Genomic DNA, 26,578 nt, shown 5'->3' on the forward strand with positions numbered 1-26,578 from the left:
AGAGAAAGTTAAATGATCACATACCAAGCCCTTGTGGCAGATTTTTGGCTAAGGAGTTAAGCCATTTAACTCTCAGTGTCCAATCTTGATTGGTTGCCTTTTCTGTGAACAGCTTCACCGAAGCCTGGAGAATTTCCATTTTATCCATCCAGTTTTCATCTATCTCAACAGCACTGAATTTGAGACTTTCAGGATTAGTGGCCTGCATCACTTTTTGAAGATCTTGCAGAGTCAGTGGTACTGTCCTGAAACATGAAGAAGTCAAACAGTCAAGGGCTTGAACTGGCAGCTCCAGAAAAGAATGTATTTTGCCTGTGAAGCTACTCAGCATCTTCAGGCAAGAAGGCAGCAAGGCAATGATCTCTCCTCTCGTCTTTAAAGCCAGTTTCCAACTTCAAACCAGTGGGGAGTATCTAGTATTAGGAACTAACTCACTGCTGCCAAGAATCAATGCAGTGCCAGAAGTGAATATGCACAGCATTTCAGCAGAGTGGTATGAAAAGGTGAGTGTTACATGAAAGTAGGAAGTACAGAGAACTAGTAGAGCATTTCACCTTTCACCCAAAATAGTTAAATAGTTTCATAGTTTCATTCAGGGTTGGAAGGGACCACAAGGATCATCTAGTTCCAACCCCCATGCCACGGGCAGGGACACCCCACACTAGATCAGGCTGGACAGAGCCTCATCCAGCCTGCTCTTAAACACCTCCAGGGACAGGGCCTCGACCACCTCCCTGGACAACACATTCCAGGGTTTCACCACTCTCATGGGGAAGAACCTCCTCCTCACATCTAGCCTGAATCTCCCCACCTCCAGCTTCATTCCATTCCCCCTAGTCCTATCACTGCCTGAGATCCTGACAAGTCCTTCCCCAGCCTTCCTGTAGGCCCCCTTCAGATACTGGAAGGCCACAATGAGGTCACCTCGGAGCCTTCTCTTCTCCAGACTGAACAGCCCCAACTCCTTCAGTCTGTCCTCATAGGAGAGGTGCTCCAGCCCTCTGATCATCCTCGTGGCCCTTCTCTGGACACGCTCCAGCACCTCCACATCCCTCTTGTAATAGGGGCTCCAGAACTGGACACAGTACTCCAGGTGGGGTCTCACCAGGGCTGAGTAGAGGGGGAGGATCACCTCCCTCGACCTGCTAGCCACACTTTTTTTGGTCTTTTTTTGGTGGGGTTTCTAAGTAATTGACAGTTTGGATGTCATTAACTTTGAATCTGTATAGATCAATGATCCATCTTGTGCTTATTCTAGCTAGCTCACAAGTTTCCACCATTACCTGACTCCCAGACTCAAATCTTGTAGGTCCAAAATACTAGCTTCTGCCTATATGTATTAGTACATCAGATAACATATGAGTGGAGTAGGAGGAAAGAACTGTCTAACGGGCAGAATTTGGATTTAATGAATGTCATGCATCTGAAACCTCAGGAGATTAGCATAAATGTATCTTGCTTACCAAACAAAATGCATCAACTAGCTGATTACATCTGTTGTATGCAAACAGGATGAAATTAATGCAATACTATAAACTACTCGATTCATGCTACATAAACCCCTCAGTCATTTTCAAATCAAGGGGAAAATTTTAAGCAGAAAACTGTGAATGTTAGTAAAAAAATGGCAGTGACAATATGTCTGAGACAATTTTTTTTAAAAAGTACTTAAAAAGTAGCACTGACAATCAAGAAAGGTGGTGTCATTGGTTTCTTTAAAAGAGATAATATTTAAAGTACAAAATAAAGAGAAGTTATTAGTTAATGCGTAATTTTGAGGAGAAAGTTCTTCACTGAGAGAGTCATTAGCCATTGGAATGGGCTGCCCAGGGAGGTGGTGGAGTCACCGTCCCTGGAGGTGTTCAAGAGGGGATTGGACGTGGCACTTGGTGCCATGGTTCAGTCATGAGGTCCATGGTGACAGGTTGGACTTGATGAGCTTTGAGGTCTCTTCCAACCTTGGTGGTGATTCTGTGATTTAAAGCTAATTAAACACTTTTTTTTTGGTTAAAGCTTAGAAACTGAGAAAAGACATTTCTGGGGCTCTTATCTTGTAAACCCAGTGTTTGCATTCACATTTTCTAATAAATGCCTACTTCTAAACTCAAGTCAATATACATCAAATGTAGAACACAGTCAAGTATTTTGGACTGAAAAATAAACCAGTAAAAAACTTGTATTTGCAGTGGTTGAATGGACAGGTAGCCAGAGCCTCAGCTGGAGTGTGACGACCAGAGCTTCTAAAGAGTTCAATAAGAGCAAGTGCAGGGTCCTGCATCTGGGTCGAGGCAATCCCAGGCACAAATCCAGGTTGGGCAGTGACTGGCTGGAAAGCAGCCCTGAGGAGAGAGACTTGGGGGTGCTGGTGGACAAGAAGCTCAACAGGAGCTCCCAGTGTGCACTTGCAGCCCGCAAAGCCAATCAGATCCTGGGCTGCATCAGGAGAAGTGTGGCCAGCAGGTCAAGGGAGGTGATCCTCCCCCTCTACTCAGCTCTGCTGAGACCCCACCTGGAGTACTGTGTCCAATTCCGGAGTCCCTATTACAAGAGGGATGTGGAGGTGCTGGAACGTGTCCAGAGAAGGGCCACAAGGATGATCAGAGGGCTGGAGCACCTCTCCTATGAGGACAGACTGAAGGAGTTGGGGCTGTTCAGTCTGCAGAAGAGAAGGCTCTGAGGTGATCTCATTGTGGCCTTCCAGTATCTGAAGGGGGCCTACAGGAAGGCTGGGGAGGGACTTGTCAGGATCTCAGGTAGTGATAGGACTAGGGGGAACGGAATGAAGCTGAAGGTGGGGAGATTCAGGCTAGATGTGAGGAGGAGGTTCTTCACCATGAGAGTGGTGAAGCCCTGGAATGGGTTGTCCAGGGAGGTGGTCGAGGCCCCGTCCCTGGAGGTGTTTAAGACCAGGCTGGATGAGGCTCTGGCCAGCCTGATCTAGTGTGGGGTGTCCTTGCCCATGGCAGGGGGGTTGGAACTAGATGATCCTTGTGGTCCCTTCCAACCCTGAATGATACTATGATACCCACACTATCTGGCCAAGACATGGTTTTGCAGAGAAAAATGACATGCCCCCAGTAGTTTACATATACCTTCTTGTTTTAAATTTATTAGACAAGAAATTTTGTCTTGCCTACCTGCAGTTTTTCAGGTTTAGTCTATTCAGACAATACATTAGGATCTGTGCATCACTCTGGACTGTAGAAAGAAGTGAATCTTCAGCTGCAAACAGACTTGTAGGTAGGGAGTCTGGCCACAATCCCATTCCCAGCAAGGAGTCACCCCAAGTTTCATGGGAAGCCAGAGATGAGGTATGCTTTGCAACCAATTCTAACACAAGCTACAACAATCAAAAAGCAGTTTAGTATCATATTTAAACATGCATTCAGGTACAATTGCTCAGAGAACTCTTTAGTTACATGTATTTATGATTAAATTATTATAAACCAAATGTTTTACAAACACTATACAATCTATACAATAAAAGTATCCAAACCTTCCAAGCAGAAGTGAAGTAACATACTAAACAGTTTAAAATAGGAAGTGAATATTACTATCTCCAGGTGACAGTATGTACAGTGTTTCAGGCTATAGACTCATCAGTATTAACATCTCAAAGTCTAAGTTGAAGCTGTTAAAAAATCCCCAAATAAGCCTCCAATTCCAACTGGGATAAAATCTCCAACAAAACACATTTACCCCTGGGGAATATCTCAACAAGCACGTCACAGATTGGCATTCTTTACACCATTCTCACTCATCTGACCTCTGTCTTCAGTGGCATGCTACCAGGTTGAAAACATATGCCATCAAAAAACAGCTAGCAGCTCAAATTCACCATTCAGTACCAAAACCAAACAACCTCTGGACCTTCCTCTGATCTGTTAGAGTGAGTTACATGTAGGACTCTACTGATTACACGAGCAAAAAAGAGCCAAAAAAGGTTCAGAATCTGAAAGACACAGGAAATGTCCCAATGACACTTAACCTCTCCACTTCATCACCTAGCAGATGCCCCAGAGGATTTTTAAATGGTTTGGCTCATCTCTCCAAGAGCACAACCTTCATCAAGCACTTAGAGAATGTCTGGTCTAGCATCATGGAATTCTATTTTTCACGTATCTTGATGATGAGGTTGAGGATCCAGGAGGTGGACACAGAAAATTGTGTCATTTCATTCCATAATTCTGCATCTCCCTATATAAGGAGAGTTCACAGACAATTCTCTCTCTTTCTCCCTTCTCCTCTGCTCCCAGTGCACAGTCCCTGTTATCTCTCTTAGTTTGTGAGGGAGTTTGCAGCCTTCTTGGAAAGCTAATTTCTTGCTGCACAATTGGGGAGGGTCAGGAAGGCCTAGTAGGGGGCCATGTAGGCTTAGTGGGGAGGCATGTTTTGGAAGGTTTTGGCCTAGCAGCGAGGCCTGGTTGGGCTCAGCTAGGAAGCTGGGCCTGAACTGATTCGGTTTGTGTATATATTCCCTTTTTCCCTGAATACCTTCTGTATTTCTGTATATACTTGTAAATAGTACTCCTGCTCTCCCATTCTGTACCAGTGTTTTTATTTCATTCCCTTGTGGGTATAATACCACTCAAAGCAAGACAGAAAAGCTTTCAAATACAGGACTGTTACCTTTTGGTTAATCTGCAGTTGTTGTGAGGAGCCATAAACTTCCCAACAGGCTCTGTAAAAAGACTTTGCTAATCCGAGGCCTCTTTGCATCTGCTGCACAATTAACACAGCAGCCTGAAGCAAAGGTGACAAAGATGACACAGAACCTGAAAGATACACAGCATTTAGGATGGTATGAATGTTTAGTAAGTCAGCCCTTCAACAATTTAAGGACAAACAGCAGCTCCAAAACAAATGAATCCTAACAGGTTCTGAAAATGGAAAGGGTTCTTCCCAAGGTTAGTAAGAAAATTTGACAAGACAGGAATAGAATAGAATAATAATAATAATAACAATAATAATAATAAACCAGGTTGGAAGAGACCTTCAAGATCATCACATCCAACCCATCAACCAATCCAACCCACCTAAACAACTAACCCATGGCACCAAGGAATAGAATAGAATAGAATAGAATAGAATAGAATAGAATAGAATAGAATAGAATAGACCAGACCAGACCAGACCAGACCAGACCAGACCAGACTGGAAGAGACCTTCAAGATCATCGTGTCCAACCTATCAACCAACACCACCTAATCAACTAAACCATGCAACCAAGCACCCTATCAAGTCTCCTCCTGAACAGGTGACAGCTCAAAAAAGGTATTAAGAAGCTAAGATGAATGAAACTCAGTGCCATCCTGCTCCAAACAACAACTAGAACAGACCTTGTGCAAAACCCCTACTTCACCAATTTTCCCTTAGAAGATGCTGCTTTCCTTGTAGCAAGACAATTGATTCTTGCCAGCCTCTGGTATCTCTTTACAAAGCACTCTAGTTACCATCAGATCTCTTAGTGAGAATGCAAGACAGAAAAAAAACCAAGCCAAAAGAACTTGATTGTACTTCTATGCCTTTACTTATACTGGTACATAAGACAGTAGAACAACCAAGCTTCTATACTAATGAGTGATTCCAAATACATGTAATGATCTCAGGTTGTTAACAAATACCGAACAGACTTTGTTTTTTACCTGCTATTGCTGCCTTGGTTTCTGAATGCACAGCCACAAGTGCATCACACACGCTGTCTCCCACTAAACCCAAACCATGCAGGAGCAACTTCAAATCCAGACTGTCCAACACATTTCCATCATTCTCCCCAGGAATGTAAATTTCAATCCCACGATTCCGCATGGCTCTGGATATCTCCCCATGAACCGGATCCATCGAGAGGAACAGCCTGTTGGGTATTAGAATAGCTCAGTTGGAAGAGACATGTAACCACCATCCAATCCAACTGCCTTACAATCTTGAGATGTAACTTCAGGCTTTAAACTATTACTCTGGAACCACCAAAAATTACTCTTCATACAAACAGGGACACTGCTATCTAGAAAGCCAGAGACATCTACTGAATTTAAATGAGAGCTCTGGATGAATAATTATACTTTGAAATTAGCCATGGATATAGTGCCTGATTTTTAACTCAGTTACATCTCAGAGTGTCGATTTTATCATTTGCCTACTTACCAAAAAAAAAGTTAAACTATGCCTCTGAGCTGTAAAGAAGACATTTAAATGTCTTAGCCTTCAGATAAATCTGTGCTATTTAAAAAGCAAAGTATTCAACACCCTGCTGCCAAGGAGGCATCTCTCAGAAGCAAGGAGCAGAAAACCCTTTTGAGACACAATGCAGCAAAACATGGTTTTGAAAAGTCAAAGATCTTGCTTCCAAATCAGAGGCACATTAGTGCCAATGTTCTTTTAATAAATTTGTAAGAGGTAGGAATTATACAGAACACTTTGTATATGCTCATCCCATCTCCCTCAGAGACTACTTTAGGTCTGAGAGAATACAGACTGTCTAGTTTTATAAGGGTTTTGGATATGGGGTTTTTGGGGGGGCTTTTTATGTTCTGTCACTGTGGGAAACTCATATTTGTGCATAATGTGGAAAAAGCTAGGAAGAAAATTATTATGTCCATATACCAGCTTTCACTACCAATATATCTGACTACTTCACCACCTTCAGCACAGGTATCCTCAACTCCTGTACAGTGAGAAAAAAAGGAAGTGCTGAAATCCTAAACTAGAAATGGAGAATCAAGGCAGAGGTACATTGCTGTGATTTTTGCAGTGTACTAGTCTGTGCTGCAACAGGGATAAAAAGCCAAGCCTCTCAAACTCACTGTCATATGCTTCTTGCAGTGCAGTTTTCTTCCTTGCCCAGACAGGCAGTGTCAAAATAGTACATGACAAACTGAACAGCATTCAAAATACCAAAAGACTGGCTCACTACTGACATTTTTTTTCCTAAATCTACTAGGAAAAATAAATGATGAAAAAAAAAAAAAAGGGAGTGGGGGAAAAAGGAGCAGAAATGCAAAGTACCTGAAGTTTGGATGAGGAGCTATTGTAGGAATTGTGCCATCTATCACACCTCTCTCACTCATTGTAAGAACGCCTCCTGGTTCGAGCAGGGCATTCAAACGATCCAGCACAGAAGGGCTATAATGACAAGAAATTGGTATGGTTATAAGAAGGTAGCTATTTGATTCCCTTCTAGCCTGAACAAAAATTATACCACTCCTAAGCAAAAAGCCAAACAATTACATCATAAGATAACAGGAAAACTATCAACTGTTAAGCTAGTAAGGAAGATACTCCTCCAGAAAACACAAGTTGCTGTTCCTTTGTATCATTACCAAATGCAAAAACTTCAGTTGTGAACCATGCAGTAAGAGGCGACCAAAATGTCTTACTTGCAGAAGTTAACATTGTCCATCAGGAGCCAGTCTCCAGACTGCAGGGCCTGAACCAACATCCCATCCACCCACTCAAAAGTGCCATTGCTGTTACGGTCAGCAGCCTGGGCCTGCTGCAGCTTGAAATGCCGGAACTCTTCTACCAGGTGAGCAAACTCTGCAAGGAAGTGTATCTTATATCAAAACTTGTATTACTGAGTTAGCTTCCTGATCCTTTCAAGAAAAATAGTCGTTATTTTGTTGAGAAATATGAACGCTTCCTACTTTGTCAGGGAACATAATGACAGAGGCTCCAACTCTTCAAGTAGACCCCCATGGGCAAAATCCACAAGGAAAGAGGGAGTGCTCACAAATAGAGAGAAATGTAAACTAGACTGACACTTTTCTTCATCCCTTCTCCCCTATTATATGAAGTTTGATGGATATTAATGACATATTTAATCAATGGGGGGTTTAAAACAGAAGAAAGCACAGTCCATACATTATTATGCTGACATTTGTAAAGCTTGACGGAGCAGTGCTTCAGAGAACAAATCCAAGAGCAGAATACCCTTACATTCCTAGGAATGTAAGATCAGAGCTCTATTGCATCATATATTGAGTTCAGTATGGGAGAATTTCACTGTGGACTACTGATCACTACCAGGCGTAATTACACCAAAAATAAACCTGAAGAACCATCACTGATGTGACTTTTTCAGATGCTAGCCTGTAAAGTAAGCATGAAGGAACATACAAAAACCTACCAACAAAATCCCAAGTTCTCCTCAAGCTTTCACTGCACATACACAGATTACTCTTATTTTCTTCAGAGGAACATACAGTCTTACTTCAAAGTTTCCACCACACCTACCTGCCTTTGAGTAAGAATTTATTTTGTTGTTTAGCCGCTGAGTAAGCACAAGTATTCCCTCCAGTTTGCTCACTAATTCAGCTGTAACACTTCTGCTTCCTTCACCCAGAGATTTGGGTTTGTAGTTCAGGATGAAACTGCTCCAAGCACGCAGCACAACCTCAGCATCATCTGCACAAATCTCTGCCAGGAGAAGACTGTCCCTTACCAGGGTGCTCACAGCATTCCCCACTTTTTCCAAGAGCTGCTGCCATGGCCTATTGATATCAACCTGCAAACGTGTCATTAGAAAGTTAGTTCATCCAGAAGGCTGTGGTGCCTAAGGCTTCATTTGGTGTTTAAACACCAAGATCACAGTGAACTGGCCACTGTCAGGTAGGAAGGAGAAACAGTGTCATGCTTCCAAAACAATACTTACCTGCTCAAATCCACCCAGGAGCTCAGTTGTATCCATTGCACTGTTCATGGCCATGATTTTGAGCCGATGGCCAGTCAGATGGGCCAGCAGCTCAACAAGGCTGGTTTTGCCAACAGCTGCTGGGCCCACCAGGATGACCATCCAGCTCATGTGCACACATTTCATTATGGACTCGAGGGACTGCAGTGAGTGATGCAGAAGTAAGAGATTCCTGCCAGGACGAGGAATATAGCTGCCACGAGAAAGAACTGAATAACCAATCTGGAAGGGAAGAGACACACATGGGTGAGTTACTCAGAGGCAAATGGGAGCTCAGCTCTGTAAGCTGCTTCCTTTTCTCTCCACTGACAAAAACCTCTTTGTCAACAGTTTACCTGAACATTATATGGAGTGATGTGAAACTCTCTGGTTCCGGTATACACTTCAGCTTCCTGGCCAAAAATGTCTCTAAATATGGATATAACCTAAAGGGATGAAGGAACAGAAAAGAAACTTATCAGTCCTAAGTTTTCCATTATCCTAAAAATTTACTCCTAAGGCAGCCTTCCACCTCAGCTCCACAACAGTGTGATAGTAACTAACATGGTTTAATCACAAGGGCAACTTATTCAAAGTGCAGCAAACAGTAACAGTGAGTGTGAGCTGCCCACAGCAACCTCTTCATTAACCATGCTTTCCTGTGACTGGAAATACTATGAAATAATGTTTCTTTTCCACAAGATACTGGAAAGGAAGTCACTCCATAAGTAAGCTCTTTTGTAACACACAAAAACGTAATCCTACTACAGGAAGAGGAAGGTGAAATCATGAGAAAAATATCCAGTTAGTAACCTCAGTCTTACAATCTGACTTTTCATTTAATACCATTTCAACACTGTGAAACTAAACAAAAGCAAAGGATTTGTAGGTGAGAGAGGGATGAATAGAATAGAATAGAATAGAATAGAATAGAATAGAATAGAATAGAATAGAACAGAACAGAACAGAACAGAACAGAACAGAACAGAACAGAACAGGACCAGACCAGACCGGGTGGGAAGAGACGTTCAAGATCATCGCATCCAACCCATCAACCAATCCAACCCACCCAAACAACTAACCCATGGCACCAAGCACCCCATCAAGGCTCCTCCTGAGCACCTCCAATGATGGTGACTCCACCACCTCCCCAGGCAGCCCATTCCAATGGACAATCACTCTCTCTGTATAGAACTTCTTCCTAACATCCAGCCTAAACCTCCCCTGGCACAGCCTGAGACTGTGTCCTCTTGTTCTGGTGCTGGCTGCCTGGGAGAAGAGACCAACATCCGCCTGTCTACAACCTCCCTTCAGGTAGGTGGCAAAGGTGGAATGACAACTGCAGACAGTTTGTTTTATTAGAGGAGCCTTAAGCAGTGTGTTTAACACAATGAGGGGAACAAATGAAAGGAGTGACAGTCAAATAAATGTCATTTAAAAGAAAACCCAAGCCAGAGCAATTTAGAACTGCAGGACACTATTTTTATTTACTCTACTGACACAAATACTTGTTTACTACATAACACCACTATTTCTGTGCTCCCTATCCTTTCCTCACAAATATGCATCCAACCCATGCCACATCCATGAGACCATTACTATTTTACACAGACTCACACAATACCAGGTTTTGCTCCATTTAAGTCCTTTGTAATTCTGCTTGCCTTCATTCACACCACCTTCCTGCTTTTATAGTAGTATGTAATTAAAGGGAAATTTCAAATGACAAAGGGAAGCAGAGAGTGAAGTTAAACCTCAAACCCCCAAACGAACTATTCTGGTAACAGCTAATGTCTATGAATGAACTGCAAGGCACCTTCAACTTTACACTTTTATTGCTAGAAATAATTCCTCACAATCTGAAGAGCAAGGAAGAAGAACACACAGCTCACCTTCTCTTTGTCTTCCCTGGTTCTCATTCTTTCTCCATATACCAAAAATACATGCTGGCCTGGGTCATAACATGCTGGTGACTGGTCAACCAGCATAAGTTGGCACCAGCGGAACAGATCACGTAAGTTGAACTCCCAGGGTCCACCTTTCTGCCCCCACTTTTTTTCAGTCATTACTTCTTTATCAATCTGGAAAAAGCAGCAATTAAAAAAAAAAAAAAGAAGTGTTTATTTCAGCCATTTACTTCTTCAAGGAATTTTTTAATAGAAATTGAACTGAACTTCTGCCTTTGGCACTGCTATACAACACAGAGGACAACAGAAAGCTGTAGTCATGCTTCTGAAGATAACAGAAACTAAACTTTGATTTAGTTTGTCTCTTCTCTGCTAATTCTTTAACACTCATGTCTGCTTTCCTTTTCACTCTTGCACTCCATAAATGAGTTTTCATGAATAGAAGAATAGAATAGACTAAACCAGAATAAACCAAAGCAGGTTGAAAGAGACCTTCAAGATCATCGCGTCCAATCTATCAACCAATCCAACCCACCCAAACAACTAAACCATGGCACCAAGCACCCCATCAAGGCTCCTCCTGAACACCTCCAATGATAGTGACTCCACCACCTCCCCAGGCAGCCCATTCCAATGGGCAATCACTCTCTCTGTATACAACTTCTTCATAACATCCAACCTAAACCTCCCCTGGTGCAGCCTGAGACTGTGTCCTCTTGTTCTGGTGCTGGCTGCCTGGGAGAAGAGACCAACATCCACCTGTCTACAACCTCCCTTCAGGTAGTTGTAGAGAGCAATAAGGTCACCCCTGAGTCTCCTCCTCTCCAGGCTAAGCAACCCCAGCTCCCTCAGTCTCTCCTCACAGGGCTTGTGTTCCAAACATGATTTTACATGAAGACACAGAATATTACTTTCAATTGATGTTACTACAGTTCTTAGAATCATAAAATGGCTTAGCCTGAAAGGGACCTTAGAAACCATCTACTCCAATGTAAAGATTAAATGCAATTTCAGGAGCATGACCATAAATGAAATTCTTACTGTAAATTTTATACCCTGCACTTAGCACAAAATGGCAGCACCTAAACCACATAATGCTAGTAAGTTGATGTCTTGCAATAAATCTAGTATCATAGTCTCATAGTATCAGTCAGGGTTGGAAGGGACCACAAGGATCATCTAGTTCCAACACCCCTGCCATGGCCAGGGACACCCCACACTACATCAGGCTGGCCACAGCCTCATCCAGCCTGGGCTTAAACACCTCCTGGGACGGGGCCTCAACCACCTCCCTGGACAACCCATTCCAGGGTTTCACCACTCTCATGGGGAAGAACTTCCTCCTCACATCCAGCCTGAATCTCCCCACCTCCAGCTTCATTCCATTCCCCCTAGTCTTATCACTACCTGAGATCCTGAGAAGTCCCTCCCCCAGCCTTCTTGTAGGCCCCCTTCAGATACTGGAAGGCCACAATTTTGTTGAAAACCTTTTATAGGAGCAAAATTTTAGGTCTGATGATCTCTCAATCCTTCACAGACAGATTCTATCATGATAGATTTTCCTTTGATTAGTCTCTTAGTGTTCCAGAGGAGTTACACATATCCTTACAGGCAGAAGCTTCTGTAAAGGTCAAATGCTTCCTTCAGTAGCAACATCCCAGAATGAAGAGTAGATTTTAAAAACCAGACCAGAAATAGAAATACACATCGTATTTCCTGTTAAGATACAGCTCATTTTGTTTGTGATTCAAGCACAATCCATGTGTGGAAAACTATTTTCTCAACTCAATTCACCGTGCTACCAAACCATAACTATTTCTGCCTTTTGTAGAATGAAGGGGTTTTTTATATAGGTATTTTATCTTATGTGAAAAGCAGTACCTCTTCAGTTATCAACCAAGTACCAGACTAAAGTGGTACAAGAATTCAGGTGGGTTTTAGTGGTATTCTTTAATTTCTGGGGTTTTTCCCACTAACACACTTCTCTATAAAAATTATTTGAAATCATAATCTCAGACTTCATTTTTTTTTAAGCTTACTGCATTCTGCCTGCTTCTACACAAAACAAATTAAATGTTTATTTACCTTGTTATTGAAAGCAACCATTTTGGCAATAATGCTTTTATCAATGGCAGGAAACAGCGTGTTCCCAATAAATTCCATATCTTCTGCTGACAGTGGATCAACATACACCTGGAGAATCAAGAGCATGCCAAGTGTTGATATAGTCAGAAAACTACAAGACAGGATCATAACGTAGTTTAAACCAAACAATTAAGCTTGCCTGTGTAAATCTATTAAGGAAGGACTTGGGCAGACCCTTTCTTCCACCTCCTTGCCTGTACGGATTTTGGCATCCAAAAATCTTAGTTGTCTTGTGCTGTACGTGAAAATTCATTCCCAGCTCTGGAACATAAATCTCTGCTCTGTGGTCAAAGCATGCATTTAGCCCTTCCAATACAGACTGAGAAGCCAGATTCAGCTGAGGAGAGAAATAGGGATACAATATTATTGCTCCACAAAACACTTTTACTTCATCTCTAGTTTAACAGAAGGTAAAACCAAACTTCTTTGCTGTTCTAGCGCTGTCATCACAGTATCACAGTATAACTAAGGTTGGAAGAGACCTTGAGGATCACCAAGTCCAACCTATAAACACAGACCCCATGACTAGACCATGGCACCAAGTGCCATGTCCAATCTCCTCTTGAATGCCTCCAGGGACAGTGACTCCACCACCTCCCTGGGCAGCCCATTCCAAATATGTTGTTACCTCCAGCTAGACTGCTGTTATGACGCTTGAGCCACTAACCCTTTTCCTTATGTGCACTTCAGAGCTGTACTGTTTCTTTACAGAAGGTTTCTGTTTCTTTTACAGAATTAACCAGGTGTTTTCACCATGATAACAAAAGTGTTCTCCACTGCAAAATCTGCATTTTGAAGATGTTTCTTCTGAGTTTATGTCCATACATTTGTGACATTCAGAGTGGTTTCTTTGTTTTCTTGGTTTTTTTAAAGAAAGACATTTTGGGACACATTTAAAGACAGTGATCATTTTCATTGCAAAGGAGTGAGCTCTATGCATACATATGCTTGAAAGCACATGAACAAACCTCTGGTGCCAGGGTAGCTTATATTAGAATACAGAATTAACCAGATTGGAAAAGACCTACGAGATCATCTAGTCCAACATATCATCCCACACCATCTAATCAAGTAAACCATGGCACTAAGTGCCTCATCCGGTCTCTTTTTAAACACTTCCAGGGATGGTGACTCCACCTTCAACCTGGGCAGCCCATTTCAATAGCCAATCACTCTTTCAGTGACGAATTTCTTCCTAACATCCAGCCTAAACCTCACCTGGAGCAGCTTGGGACTGTGTCCTCTTGTTCTGACAAGAGGAAATTTCCATTAGAAAAATGGAATTATTCCTCACGATGATCTTGAAGGTCTCTTCCAACCTGTTTATTCTATTCTAGTCACAGAATCATAGAATCAGTAAGGTTGGAAAAGACCTCAGAGATCACCAAGTCCAACCTATCACCCAGCACCTCATGACTAACTAAACCATGGCTTCAAGTGCTACGTCCAATCCCTTTCTGAACACCTCCAGGGACGGTGACTCCACCACCTCCCTGGGCAGCACATCCCAATGGCCAATCTCTATGGGAAGGATTTCTTGCTAACATCCAGCCTAAACCTCCCCTGGTGCAGCTTGAGACTGTGTCCTCTTGTTCTGGTGCTGGTTGCCTGGGAGAAGAGACCAACCCCCTAGTCTAATCTATTCATCAGTACCCAAAATCGGCAAAATTTCTTCCATTTCAGTGCAATTCTACCCATATAAGAGCATGTGTACCAAAACATCTGCTAAAGCTCTTCCCAAAACCTTTCAAATGTAAATCAAACCTGTTTTTGGCTTTGGGCTGTAATTTAGGCTGAGATTCAATCCTTGTTCTTTTGTCTAAAAGAAGTCTAGTCAAAGTCTGTCTTTTACAGAAGGTTTCTGTTTCTTTTACATGTTGGATGGGACCTTCAAGATCATCAAGTCCAACCTATCACCCAGCACCATCTAATCAACTAAACCATGGCACCAAGTGCCTCATCCAGTCTCTTTTTAGACACTTCCTTACACTCTCTCTAGAGGGCCAGGGGGCAGAGTGACTTAGCAGAGGGAGATTAATTTTCTGAATTGAAAGGATTGTTTTCAATATAGCACTAGATGCATATATGATCAAGAAAGCAAGTATTATTTTATTCCCTTGAAGGTATTTAGCCAAATCATCACTCTTGCATTCCATTTAATTTGTGCCCTAAATTTGAACTTACCTCATCTAACACAATCCAGTGACCAGCTTTTAATGCTGCTAGTAGTGGTCCATCACGCCAGGCAAATTCTCCTCCCTTCCCACCCTCGACTGGCAAGTCGGCCCCAAACAAGTCTGTCACATCCTTTAGGAGTAAAGAAAGGTGGGGGTGGGGATGGTGAAAATTACAAAGCATAGAAGTTCATAAACAGTCTTTTCAAATCTTACTTCACATTTGCGAAGTAGGTCTTTGAAAAAGCAAATAAACAAATAAATCAGTAACTACAAGATGCTAAAAGCTTTTCTCCGGTAGGACTCCAGAGGTCAGCTACTCACACTGACCAACAAAAGCTTAAATTGGCACAGAAAAGCTAAAAAGCCATAAAACTGTTTCCCAAGTAACCTTACACAAGCCAAGAAAAGCAGAGTAGACAAAGATATGCATGTCTTCACTTGAAAAGAACAGAAAAATCTGGGAATTGGCATTCGCCCACAGAAGCTCTCTGCTCCTTCTGGTTCCCCCTCCCCATTTAGTTTTCTCTTGAGCCCAAGAAGGAAAAACTGACATTTCAGACTCAGTGCCAAAACTAAAAAGAACTACACTTCTTAAGCTAAACAAAACCTCCCCCCTGCCACAAACGCCACGTTACAAAGAGAGCATTTTATTCTACCGTTTGCTCAGACAGGTTGATTCGAACGAGATAGTTTCCCGAGGCTTTTGCCAAGGCAGCAACGAGACTGGTCTTGCCCACTCCTGGTGACCCCTCCAACAAAATAGGTTTGTTCAGCTGTAGGGCTCTTAACAGCCTTTGTGCATTCACTGCTGTAGTGCCAGCATTTAAAGCATAATCAGTAATGCTGCTCCTCTGGAGAATGGGGCCTAAACCAAAGGAAAGCCAAAGCAGAAAACAATTAAACCAGAACGTTCATGCTGGAGCTGCTGACAGTGTGCTTCTGTACAAGGTCATTCTGCCTTTTAATTGCTGATCTCATTACAGCAAGCTCCCATTCTCAGAGAGCAGGCACACATCCTTTCCTTGTGACCCACAGTCGTGCCTCAGCCTGCTTCCACATGTTTATGTTGAATTTTGCAAAAAGCACAAGAATATATGGTGTCTTCACTGTGAAACCTTTGACACATCCTGGTTCAGGACTCACACTAGAGATCTGGAAAATCATGTTATCAGTCTGTGGACTTCAGACACCTGGATCTAAAACTCAAAAGCAGCTTTTGAGGATTTGACACTGCCTGATACAATTCAGTCACATTACAGAACACCATATGAATCTGTTCAATACATTGCCAGCTCTGTGAAGGAAGAGTGCTTCAACTAAAGTACCCTGCTAGGCACATACTTCCTTTACTGTTACTGTAACAAAGCAAGGACAGAAAACAGAGCTTGTCTGCCAAATGCTAGCCAGTATGGGCTGTGGGGGCATCACTCCCCAAATTCTGTAACACAGCGTTGCCCAAGTATACAAGATATGAATTACCAGTTTCTCTCATACATCTTGATGTCTATTTAGTACAAAAGAGATCTGTCCTTTTGTGACCTAATTAGCAGAGAGAAACTTAAGCAGTTAACTAAAAAGCCCTACCTTGTGCAATTTTATGCATGACTGACACAATCCACAAATATCAAATAGTTCAAACAGGAATGATTAATACAGTATCACAGTATCACAGTATAACTTAGGTTGGAAAGGACCTCGAGGATCATTGAGTCCAACCTATCAACACAGACCCCATAACTAGACCATGGCACCAAGTGCCATGTCCAATCTCCTCTTGAACCCCTCCAGGGACGGTGACTCCACCACCTCCCTGAATACAGCATTAGGAATGGTTCCAGGTACTAAAATCCAACCAGCTACACTAGAAAGCTCACAGGCATCACTTTTTAGTCCCATCGTTGCGTTTTAAGGGTAGAAATTTGTATTTGAAAAAATTGCAGTGAATTTTTGAGTGGCTATGACAAGGCAGAGAAGAAGACAAGGAAACATTAGTCTCCATTCTGTTCAGCACTGTACTCAGGTCTCCTGCTTCCCTTTACTGAAGGGCCAGGATGAGCTGTACCTTTAGTTATTGCAAGTTAGCAGACATTCTGCCCATGCAAAGCGACAGAAATTACAACTCTGTGAGAACCTTTGTTACACAACAAAGAAGTCTACTAAAATTAGGTCATTAACCAGTAATTAAAAGGAGGAAAGCAATTAAGAGATGTGTCTCATTATTAATTACTATCAACATACATGGAAGCAGAAAAGGCACTTTTCTAAAAGAGAACAAACTACATTGTTCTGTAATGGTTCAGGTACCCTACTTAGATTTAGTGAGTAACAGAACTATGGGGAATAAAAACCACAGAATAAATGCCCACCCACTCCCACAAAGACTCTTGCCTCTTGGAATAAAGAAAGGGGAGATTCCCATAAAGTTGTCCATCCACACAAACTCTTTCTCCTTTCTTCTGTCGTAAATCTTTAGTTCATTCTTCTGATAATCAGTCAGCTCAAGGAATTGACTCATTTTCTCACACAGGAATGTCAGGCATTTTTCTCGAGCTAATAAAGCTGTATCAGCTGAGCAGGATGTTGTACCTGTAATCAGAAAAGTTGAGTGTGCTTCACAAACACAACTGTGCAAGATCAGCTTATGAGTAAGGAACTCAGTTACTTCACAGATGCACTTTGTGCCACACTCTGAGGTTTATATTTCATGCTAGTGACCTTACTTGTCAGCGCTTCCAGTACTTTTTACCATGGACCAACTGTTCTGATAGCAACAGAATTAAGGACACCTTATTTCCAAACCCCTTTCTTCTATTCTTACTATCACTGTGATCCAGGCCTCCTTTCCCTACATTTCTTGTGGCTTTTCGTTGTTTTTGTTATTTTTTTTCCACTCCTATAGTTCCCATTTTTAAGCTGGGTCAAACATGCATTTGTGATACATGGTCATGTAATTGAGTACCTTATCAGCTTAGAAGAGGTTCACAAAAAACACGTGCTTCCTTGATTCGTGTGCTAGCCTTTGTAAGATTATTATTCCTACCTCTAATTCACAGAAAACATCTGTCTCAAAGAGACCTCAAGGATCATCCAGTCCAACCCTCAACCCAGTTGAGGGTCAAAAACTTACTACTGAAATGCAAAAAAGGCAAATGATGTACAGGATACTTCTCCCACAAGAGCTCCATGCTGCAAGAAAGCGTTCTGCTTGTACTCTACTCAAAAATATTATTGCATTTCCTGCTACCAAATGAGCACTGAAGACTTGCCTGATCCTATTCCATCAATGTATACCAGACATGCAGCATGGATAAAAGACATCATTGGAGAGATGTAAGGAAGGTTATATTCCTTGGCAGAAGTTGTCTCTTCATCCTTGACCATGACGTTCATAAAATTAACCCATGACAAAACGTCTCGCGCACTGAGAATACACTGCCGACCAAACTCTTGGTTCTTCAGCCACTCCACAAAGTCCATCACGAGTTCTGCTATGTCTGCCCCTGAAAAGGCTGTTAAAAACAAAAATACAAAAATAAAAAATGGAGTTATCACAGAATTTTATTGGTCACATCTATTACGTTACGATAGAAGAGGTGTCACTAAAGAAGGTAAGGCTGTAATGTGTGAGCAACATGGATGCATACTTCACCTCCTGACAGGCAGGATAACTGAAAAGTAAGTCCATACCTGTACTGTTGGTAGAGATTATCTGAATTTAAGTAACAGGAGAGAATCAAGAGGTTTAGGCTGGAGGTTAGGAGGAAGTTCTATACAGAGAGAGTGATTGCCCATTGGAATGGCCTGCCTGAGGAGGTGGTGGAGTCACCATCATTGGAGGTGCTCAGGAGGAGACTTGATGGGGTGCTTGGTTGCATGGTTTAGTTGATTAGGTGGTGTTGGATGACAGGTTGGACACGATGATCTTGAAGGGCTCTTCCAACCTGGTCTGGGCTATTCTATCCTATCCTATCCTATCCTATCCTATCCTATCCTATCCTATCCTATCCTATCCTATCCTATCCTATCCTATCCTATCCTATCCTATCCTATCCCATCCTATTCTATTCTATCCTACCCTATTCTATCCTATCCTATTCTATCCGTACTAACAGTGAAGCTGCTGGAAGAAAATTGTCAGCTCTTTCACCACCTTACATTGAAACTGAGATTGGGCACTGAAGGGCTAGAGATAATTCAGCCAGCTAGTGAAGTAAACAGCCACAGCCTTGATCTTCCGGCTAGTCATATATCACAAACAATGAGGGAAGAACAGTTAACAGTATTTCATAACTGTCCTCAGAGAGATGTACTTAAAAGAAAAAGAGATAGAGTGGTGTGAATTCTGAGGAAAATTTAGCAGCCTCCAAATTCAATTTTTTCTTAGCTACATTGGATACCAACAGGTAGAGAAACACCCAAATACCCACCTGGATGGTTTATTCCACCCATAGTCAATCCAGGATGAAGATTGTGTTTCACAATCTGTATCAAATCATCGCGGCCGTTGCTCTGTGGACACCAGATTTCTGTAAATCTGTTGCGTAATGCAGGCGAAAGCTGCAAAGAAGCAGAATGACAGCAGTGAAGTCAACGTCACATCATCTTACTCAAGGCTGCAGTTCACAGGAAAACTTGTAACCACAATACTTGCAAACAATAAAGAAACCAAACTAGACTTTTCCGAGTTGCTGGAACGTGTCCACTGAAAAGCAACAAAGCTGGTGAGGGGTTTGGAGCACAAGCTCTATGAGGAGAGGCTGAGGGAGCTGGGGTTGCTTAGCCTGGTGAACAGGAAGCTCAGGGGAGACCTTATTGCTGTCTACAACTACCTGAAGGGAGGTTGTAGCCAGGTGGGGGTTGGTCTCTTCTCCCAGGCAATCAGCACCACAAGAAGAGGACACAGTCTCAAGCTGCGCCAGGGGAGGTTTAGGCTGGATGTTAGGAAGAAGTTCTTCTGAGAAAGAGTGATTTGCCATTGGAATGGGCTGCCCAGGGAGGTGGTGGAGTCACCATCACTGGAGGTGTTTAAGAAGAGACTGGATGGGGTGCTTGGTGCCATGGTTTAGTTGATTAGATAGCGTTGGATGATAGGTTGGACTCAATGATCTCTGAGGTCTTTTCCAACCTAATTCCATTCTATTCTCTAAATTTGACAGTCACTTTGTAACAAAATCTTCAAAACGACATGGATTTTAAGATTTCTAGTAGTAACATCAATTCAGGACATTGCTGATAAAGATAGTTTGAAAGAATATAGGAAGAAATTACAGTATCACAGTATCACCAGGGTTGGAAGAGACCTCAAAGGTCATCGAGTCCAACCTATCACGACAGACCTCACAACCAGACCATGGCACCAAGTGCCACATCCAAACCCCTCTTGAACACCTCCAGGGATGGGGACTCCACCACCTCCCTGGACAGCCCATTCCAATGGTGAATGACTCTATCTGTGAAGAACTTTCTCCTCACCTCAAGCCTAAACTTCACCTGGCACAGCTTGAGACTGTATCCTCTTGCTCTGGTGCTGGTTGCTAGAGAGAAGAGACCAACCCCTTCCTGGCTACAACCACCTTTCAGGTAGTTGTAGAGGGCAATGAGGTCTCCCCTGAGCCTCCTCCTCTCCAGGCTAAACAATCCCAGCAATTGAGCTGGTTTGCAAGCACCAAAGCTCCATTTTATTATAGGAGGTCATGTCTACAGCTATGTCCACATACCACTACCACATAACACAATTATAACTTTAATTCTTTTCACAGCTCTTCTTTTCACTCCTAGCTACCAACATGGCCTGAAAGCTCTCAGGTTTTTTTGTCTTCAGTATAACCTGAGCTTCAGAAACCTTTTTTTTTGTTACATTTAATGAGAAAGGTCTTTTGGGATGTGATGTTCATACTTGGAGAGAATGACAAGATGACTTCTAACTGTCACTTTGTCACTTTCTGAACAGTATTAAGTAGAATAATCTATTACACAACTTAATACATGTCAATGTTAGAGTTGGAATGACTTGCTTCAGGAGCCACTCTCCTGCACTTGAAGTCTTCTACATATTGAGCCTATCTTGAGTATTTACAGGCCTGAGTTTTCTTTGACATTCTGCTTACATTGACAATATGACAGCACAGAGATTCATGGAAAATGTATACATTCTAAGCCACCTTTAGAGTGATGAAGTAGATGCCTACTAGGAAGCACTGGATGCCAGAATTGGCATGATGCACTTCTGCATTGCAGCTTCCATCAATGAAGAGTCAATATGATCAAAACTAGTGTGCTGTACTTCCAGTTCCCTTAACACTCACCTCTTTCTTCCCAAAGTCACCTCCTGGGTTCATGGTGGCAAGGATACGAAATTTCTTTCCTGCAACTAACAGTTCTACCTCATTCTCCTCATCATCTTGACCACCTTTTTCTGCAAGCACCAACATCTTTTCTGCTTCAAGGACACTACAGAGAAAGGTAAACGTATTGTTTATTTCAAATTCCATTTCACACTTCCACAGGTCACAAGAAAAATCTCATGGATCAGCCTGATCAAGCTTTTTATTGCCCTAGAATTCCTGTTAAAAATTTGAAATCTGTTCATCCTCCCCAATTTCTGATTGTGTTCAGAAGGAAACTTTATCCAGCCTTGCTGGTAAAGGTTCAGTTCAAATGATCTGTCACAAAACTCTCCTAATAAAGTATGCATCTCACAGCTCTCTACAAAAGCAAAGGCAAAATTTACTCATAAGAGTTAGATAAAGAAACATGCACAATGAACCACTACTCAAGCTGACAGACTCAATATCCACCAAGCATTCTGCTAGGGTTTTGTGGGTTTGGGAGATAATGTTTCTTTTAATAGCTGTAGTTAACTGTATACTAAAAGCTGCAGAAGCTTGAGCTGTTTAGACAGAGATTGTTTTGGGTGAGGTACTAAGCAAAGAGGTTAACAGAACTTTATGACAAAATGATAGCTCCCGTGCTAAAATGAAAAAGAAAAAAGGCTGGTAGCATACAGTGTTTGGATATGGTAGAAAAAAACATCTCAATATAATAATGGGAAAGACTCAAATGAGAGACACTGCTGTAAGCAGATAATGAAATTCAATTCATATTGTACTACTTTTTTGTGCACAAAAAAAGAGCAAAATCACTGGATTTTGTTTCTGAGACATGACAAGATACATAACTTCCAAGAGCTCACTGACAAGATGAAATAATTGCTATTTGGTAAATATCCACATCTGCTTTTCAAAGAACTTTTTGTTTCTCTGGTTAAGCTAAGACACCAAGACTTAGGCAAGAGAAGTTCCATCTTGTTTTACTTTACTATCTCTCCCCTGAGCTGTAAATAAAATTTCATAGGAAAAGAAGTTGTCTAAATATTACTGTGGTTAAAACTACAACCTCTGTCATATGGACAGAAAAACAAAGCAAACTGGCAAAGCTGCCCGGGGAGGTGGTGGAGTCACCATCATTGGAGGTGTTCCAGAGGAGACTTGATGGGGTGCTTGGTGCCATGGGTTAGTTGTTTAGGTGGGTTGGATTGGTTGAGGGGTTGGACACGATGATCTTGAAGGTCTCTTCCAGTCTGGTTGCTTATTATTATTATCATTATCATTATCATTGTTATTACTACTACTACTATAAAAAATATGAAAGAGTCCCGATTTATTTGGGTCATTGTCTCTTTCAGCAAGAACTGTACCATTCAGAAAGCAGATCACCCAGGGACAGGAAACAGGCCTAAAAAACCCAAAATTTACCTTGCTCATGTTTGCACAATGAACAGACACACTGAGGATACTTAGTACCAACACATTTAAGTCATACCTGTTCAGTCGCTCTAGTACAGAATCATCAGCTAAAGAAATCTCATCAAGGAGGAAAAAACCCTCTTCTTTCATTGCTAAAACAAGAGGTCCATCACACCACTCAAAGAGTCTAGAAGCATCAGATTCCTCCTAAGAAAAGGAAAAGGAAGTGAAAAGTCATTAATAATTGCTTCTTTTTGCTTTCACAGTCACACTACCTAAACTTCTATTGATGCAAGACCAACCTGGTCTTTCGACCTCTGTCGGACCGGTCGCAGTCCTCCCAGGAAGTCTGAGGTCTCCATATGCAAGTGGCAATTCACTGAGTATAGCTTCTGATTAGTTAATGCTGCGAAGATCTGACAAACTGTAGTTTTACCACACCTGCAACAAAGTAATTTAATTGAAAGGGAAGAATACAAAAACTCCAAACCAACAACCAGTTTGCTTTGGCCAGGATTCACATGCTCATTGAAGAGCTGAGGGGCAGGCCCAGTATGTAAGTTTCCTTCTGCTCCTTTTCTTGAAACAAACATATGCCATTTTTGGCACAACTGCTGCTGACTTGCACAAGATGCCTTTAAAATCAAATCAGTATTTGCAAAATTTATTTCAGCCTGCCCCTGCAGGTACTCAACTAGCCTAATGTTACACTAAACAGGATATGCTACATGTCTAGGCCAAGTCTAAGTCTGAGGGAATAAACTACTGATTATGTAGAGTTCTCATGTATTACCAAAATAATTTTGCATCTCCCTTTTCTTACATTTTACTTCCCTTCTCTCCTACTGCCAAAAATTCTCTCCAAATTTATTACCAGCACAGAAGCAGACAGTATCTACTTCCACAACCTCTTTTACAGCATATGAGGCAGTGGCAGGGGGTGGGGGAAGAGTAGTAGCAAAGCCATTTTCAAGCTCTTAAAACACGTAAAGCAAATGTGCTTTCAAACAGAAAAATGTCACAATTCCCTAGAAGTAGATTCTCCAGTGAGGAATGATGAGATTCTACAGGGCACCTTGTGAATGATGGGGACAGAAGTATGTAGTGAAGCATAATGTAGATAATCCCATTAGAAACATGTGCTGAAAGAGATGCAACTGCTTGCCCTCAAAAGGGAACTGTGAAAAACAGCAGTTTTAAGTCTGCCATGACAGAGGCTTAAATGTCCCAGATCAACGAAGCACTGAAGCTCACACAATCATTTTATGTTTGACTCAGTGGCTAGTATAGCACTACAAAGAGTTGCATCATAAAAGGCAAGGTTACCCAGTATCTCCCACCAGCAGTACTGGTTCACCAAACTCCAAGGCCCGTCCCACCAAAATGGCAAGCCTCCTCATCCCTTGAGTCCAGACAATGTGGTTAAAATCTTTGTCCATCACCGACATCCCTGTGGAGGATTTAGCTGCAACACACAAAGCAGTCTGTCAGTTTCAGACATGCCTGGAGAACTGCCAGTGTGGTCTTTCTAGGAAACTCACCCAGAAGCTTTTTGACACTTTCCCCTGAGAAGAGAGACTCAGGATATATATTTTTCTTGAAATGCTTTTCAAGGACGCTCTGAATAACATCCACTTCCTCCTGTTTCCTGACTCTGCCTGCCAGAAGCATAAAACCTATAAAACAGAGGAAGAGAGAAAGCAATTAGTACCTGGTTAATCACCATAAAAATGTTACGCTTAAGAAACAGGGTTAGAAAGCAATTTTATAGACACTTTAAAAACCTGAAGTAGCAGAGCTCACCATCATTTGCTAAGTGTTGAAGCCAGTCATAGTCCTTCTCCAGCTGTTCTGCCAATCTGTACCTTTCAGCCCAGCGAAACAGATCCCTCAGGGTAATGAACCCATGCTTCCCAGCAAACACCGTTGAACCTCTGCGGTAAGACTGCCAGAAGAACAAAGTATGAGACATTTACCTCATGAACCTCTCTGATTACTTAGAGTAAAGCTAATCAGAGCTCTCTGACGTGACACTTGTTCAAGCAAACTATACGGAGGTGAAAGAAAAAAGAAAGAAAAGTAGGAGTCTAGTACAGTCACTTGAATGATCTTTGAGCAGGTTATGTGATATGTACCAGGAATAACATAATACAGATCAATAATAAAAATGCTAACAATAGGCACCTGGAATAAAATAAAATACAAGCAAAAGCTGAGGTTCTACCACAAAACATTTTTCAATACTTTGAATGGTGCTCTGCTTTGTGCTACTGCAATTGCTTTTCAACACAAGATAGAATCAACACAGACTCAAAGGGTTGGAAGGGACCTCAGGGCTCAGCTGGTTCAACCTCTTTAAAGATAGTTCTTAAATACATACTCAATGTTAAATGCCTGTTAAAAACCAGAAGGTGTCAGAACATATCCAAAACTACTGCTTAAAAATACTACTGAATTTAGCAGCAATCAAAGAAAAATATAATCCCAGTACAGATCCAGAACAAGAGATTACTCCACACATCAAATCCCAAGGCCTTTTTTTTTTCCCTGCTGGCTTTCTCTCAAATCTGATGTCACCTTCCTTACTCTCTATCTTAACCACTGAACAAGTACTTTGGTGAGTTCTCTTCCATCAATCATGGTTTAAAGTTTTAATATCTGCCAGTCAGAAGCACCTTCCCCCACAAAGAAATTTCGGCTACTGTGCTGCAATATGTTTGCATGTCTTCTACAAGAAGAAAGGCTCCCATACTTGCAGGTCTAACATGACTTTGACAAGCTTGCTGCAATAAGAAGGTGGCAAACTGCACCGCTTGTGCAGGATGGTTTCCAGTTCAGCACTTGGCAGCTCATCAAAATGCAGCTCCACAAAACGATTCCTGAAGGCTCTGGACAAAACCTACAATATGAGAATATAGAATTGTGTCAACTTTTTCCTTTGGTATTCCTCAAGTTATGTATCTTCCCCTACACATCCAAATGAAATATGGAAAATAACACAGCATACACATACTCTTTGAAAGAAAGAGAGGGTAGCGACAGTCCAGCGACAGTCTGGGTGAGAACACAAGCTTTAAATGTGTTGTGTTTTAACTCAGACAGGAGGCTAAGCCCCACACAGCCACTCATTCACTCCCTCTACAATAGGATAAGGGAGAGAATCAGAAGGGTGAAAGTGAGAAAACTTGTGGGTTGAGATAAAGACAGTTACATAAGCAAAGTGAGTGTGCACAAGCAAAGCAAAATAAGGAATTAATTCATCCCTTCCCACCAGGAGGTGGGTGTTTAGCCATTTCCAGGAGATCAGGGCTTCAACATACACAAGGGTTATTTGGGGAAAACAAAAATGAACATCCCCCTCTTCCTTCCTCTCCTTACAGTTTTTATTGCCGACCACAATATGATATCATAGTATCATAGTATCATTCAGGGTTGGAAGGGACCACAAGGATCATCTAGCTCCAACCCCCCTGCCATGGGCAGGGACACCCCACACTAGATCAGGCTGGCCAGAGCCTCATTCAGCCTGGGATTAAACATCTCCAGGGATGGGGCCTCGACCACCTCCCTGGACAACAATATGGTATGGGACACTCCTTTGGTCAGCTAGGGACAACTGTCCCAATTGTACCCCCTCCCAGCTTCTTGTGCACTCCAGCCTACTTGCTGATGGGGTGGTAAGAGAAGCAAAAATGTCCCTGTGACAGTTTTAAGTTTTAGGCTGTGCCTTTAAGAAAGGGACAGTTACTGGAACACTCTGGCTGAATGTTTATGCATTAAAATGAAAACAAGATATTCTAAACGAATTCCATTGGTAGAATGCAACTTTACATTTTTAGTTTTAGTTCAGTTTGAATCTCAGTCAGTTCAGTCTGCCTTTTTCAGTCTCTCTGTTCCAGTCTCTCTGAGCAACAGCTGTGCTAGATGGACTTGACA

General features: G+C 42.0%; 1 protein-coding gene across 3 annotated transcripts in view; it reads right to left on the bottom strand.

Moving 5' to 3' along the window:
- MDN1 (midasin AAA ATPase 1) overlaps window positions 1-26,578 on the bottom strand; it is a 142,041-nt gene that overhangs the window by 71,050 nt on the left and 44,413 nt on the right. For all 3 annotated transcript variants that reach the window (XM_068149473.1, XM_068149467.1, XM_068149459.1), the window contains 24 exons: window positions 25,395-25,541; window positions 24,446-24,587; window positions 24,184-24,318; window positions 23,969-24,107; window positions 22,945-23,083; window positions 22,719-22,849; window positions 21,203-21,347; window positions 19,325-19,454; window positions 18,164-18,406; window positions 17,286-17,483; window positions 15,554-15,762; window positions 14,905-15,027; window positions 12,860-13,057; window positions 12,661-12,768; window positions 10,561-10,749; window positions 9,025-9,114; window positions 8,651-8,911; window positions 8,233-8,503; window positions 7,377-7,536; window positions 7,006-7,122; window positions 5,646-5,854; window positions 4,630-4,775; window positions 3,138-3,340; window positions 25-245 (listed from right to left, as the gene is read on the bottom strand). In XM_068149473.1, coding sequence (XP_068005574.1) covers window positions 25-245; window positions 3,138-3,340; window positions 4,630-4,775; window positions 5,646-5,854; window positions 7,006-7,122; window positions 7,377-7,536; window positions 8,233-8,503; window positions 8,651-8,911; window positions 9,025-9,114; window positions 10,561-10,749; window positions 12,661-12,768; window positions 12,860-13,057; window positions 14,905-15,027; window positions 15,554-15,762; window positions 17,286-17,483; window positions 18,164-18,406; window positions 19,325-19,454; window positions 21,203-21,347; window positions 22,719-22,849; window positions 22,945-23,083; window positions 23,969-24,107; window positions 24,184-24,318; window positions 24,446-24,587; window positions 25,395-25,541 — 4,054 coding nt within the window. The remainder of the gene's footprint in view (window positions 1-24; window positions 246-3,137; window positions 3,341-4,629; window positions 4,776-5,645; window positions 5,855-7,005; window positions 7,123-7,376; window positions 7,537-8,232; window positions 8,504-8,650; window positions 8,912-9,024; window positions 9,115-10,560; window positions 10,750-12,660; window positions 12,769-12,859; window positions 13,058-14,904; window positions 15,028-15,553; window positions 15,763-17,285; window positions 17,484-18,163; window positions 18,407-19,324; window positions 19,455-21,202; window positions 21,348-22,718; window positions 22,850-22,944; window positions 23,084-23,968; window positions 24,108-24,183; window positions 24,319-24,445; window positions 24,588-25,394; window positions 25,542-26,578) is intronic.

Source organism: Melanerpes formicivorus, unplaced genomic scaffold, assembly GCF_026170545.1.
Source record: "Melanerpes formicivorus ecotype bairdi unplaced genomic scaffold, bMelFor1.0.p_v2 SCAF_2, whole genome shotgun sequence".
NCBI classification, from domain to species: Eukaryota; Metazoa; Chordata; class Aves; order Piciformes; family Picidae; genus Melanerpes; species Melanerpes formicivorus.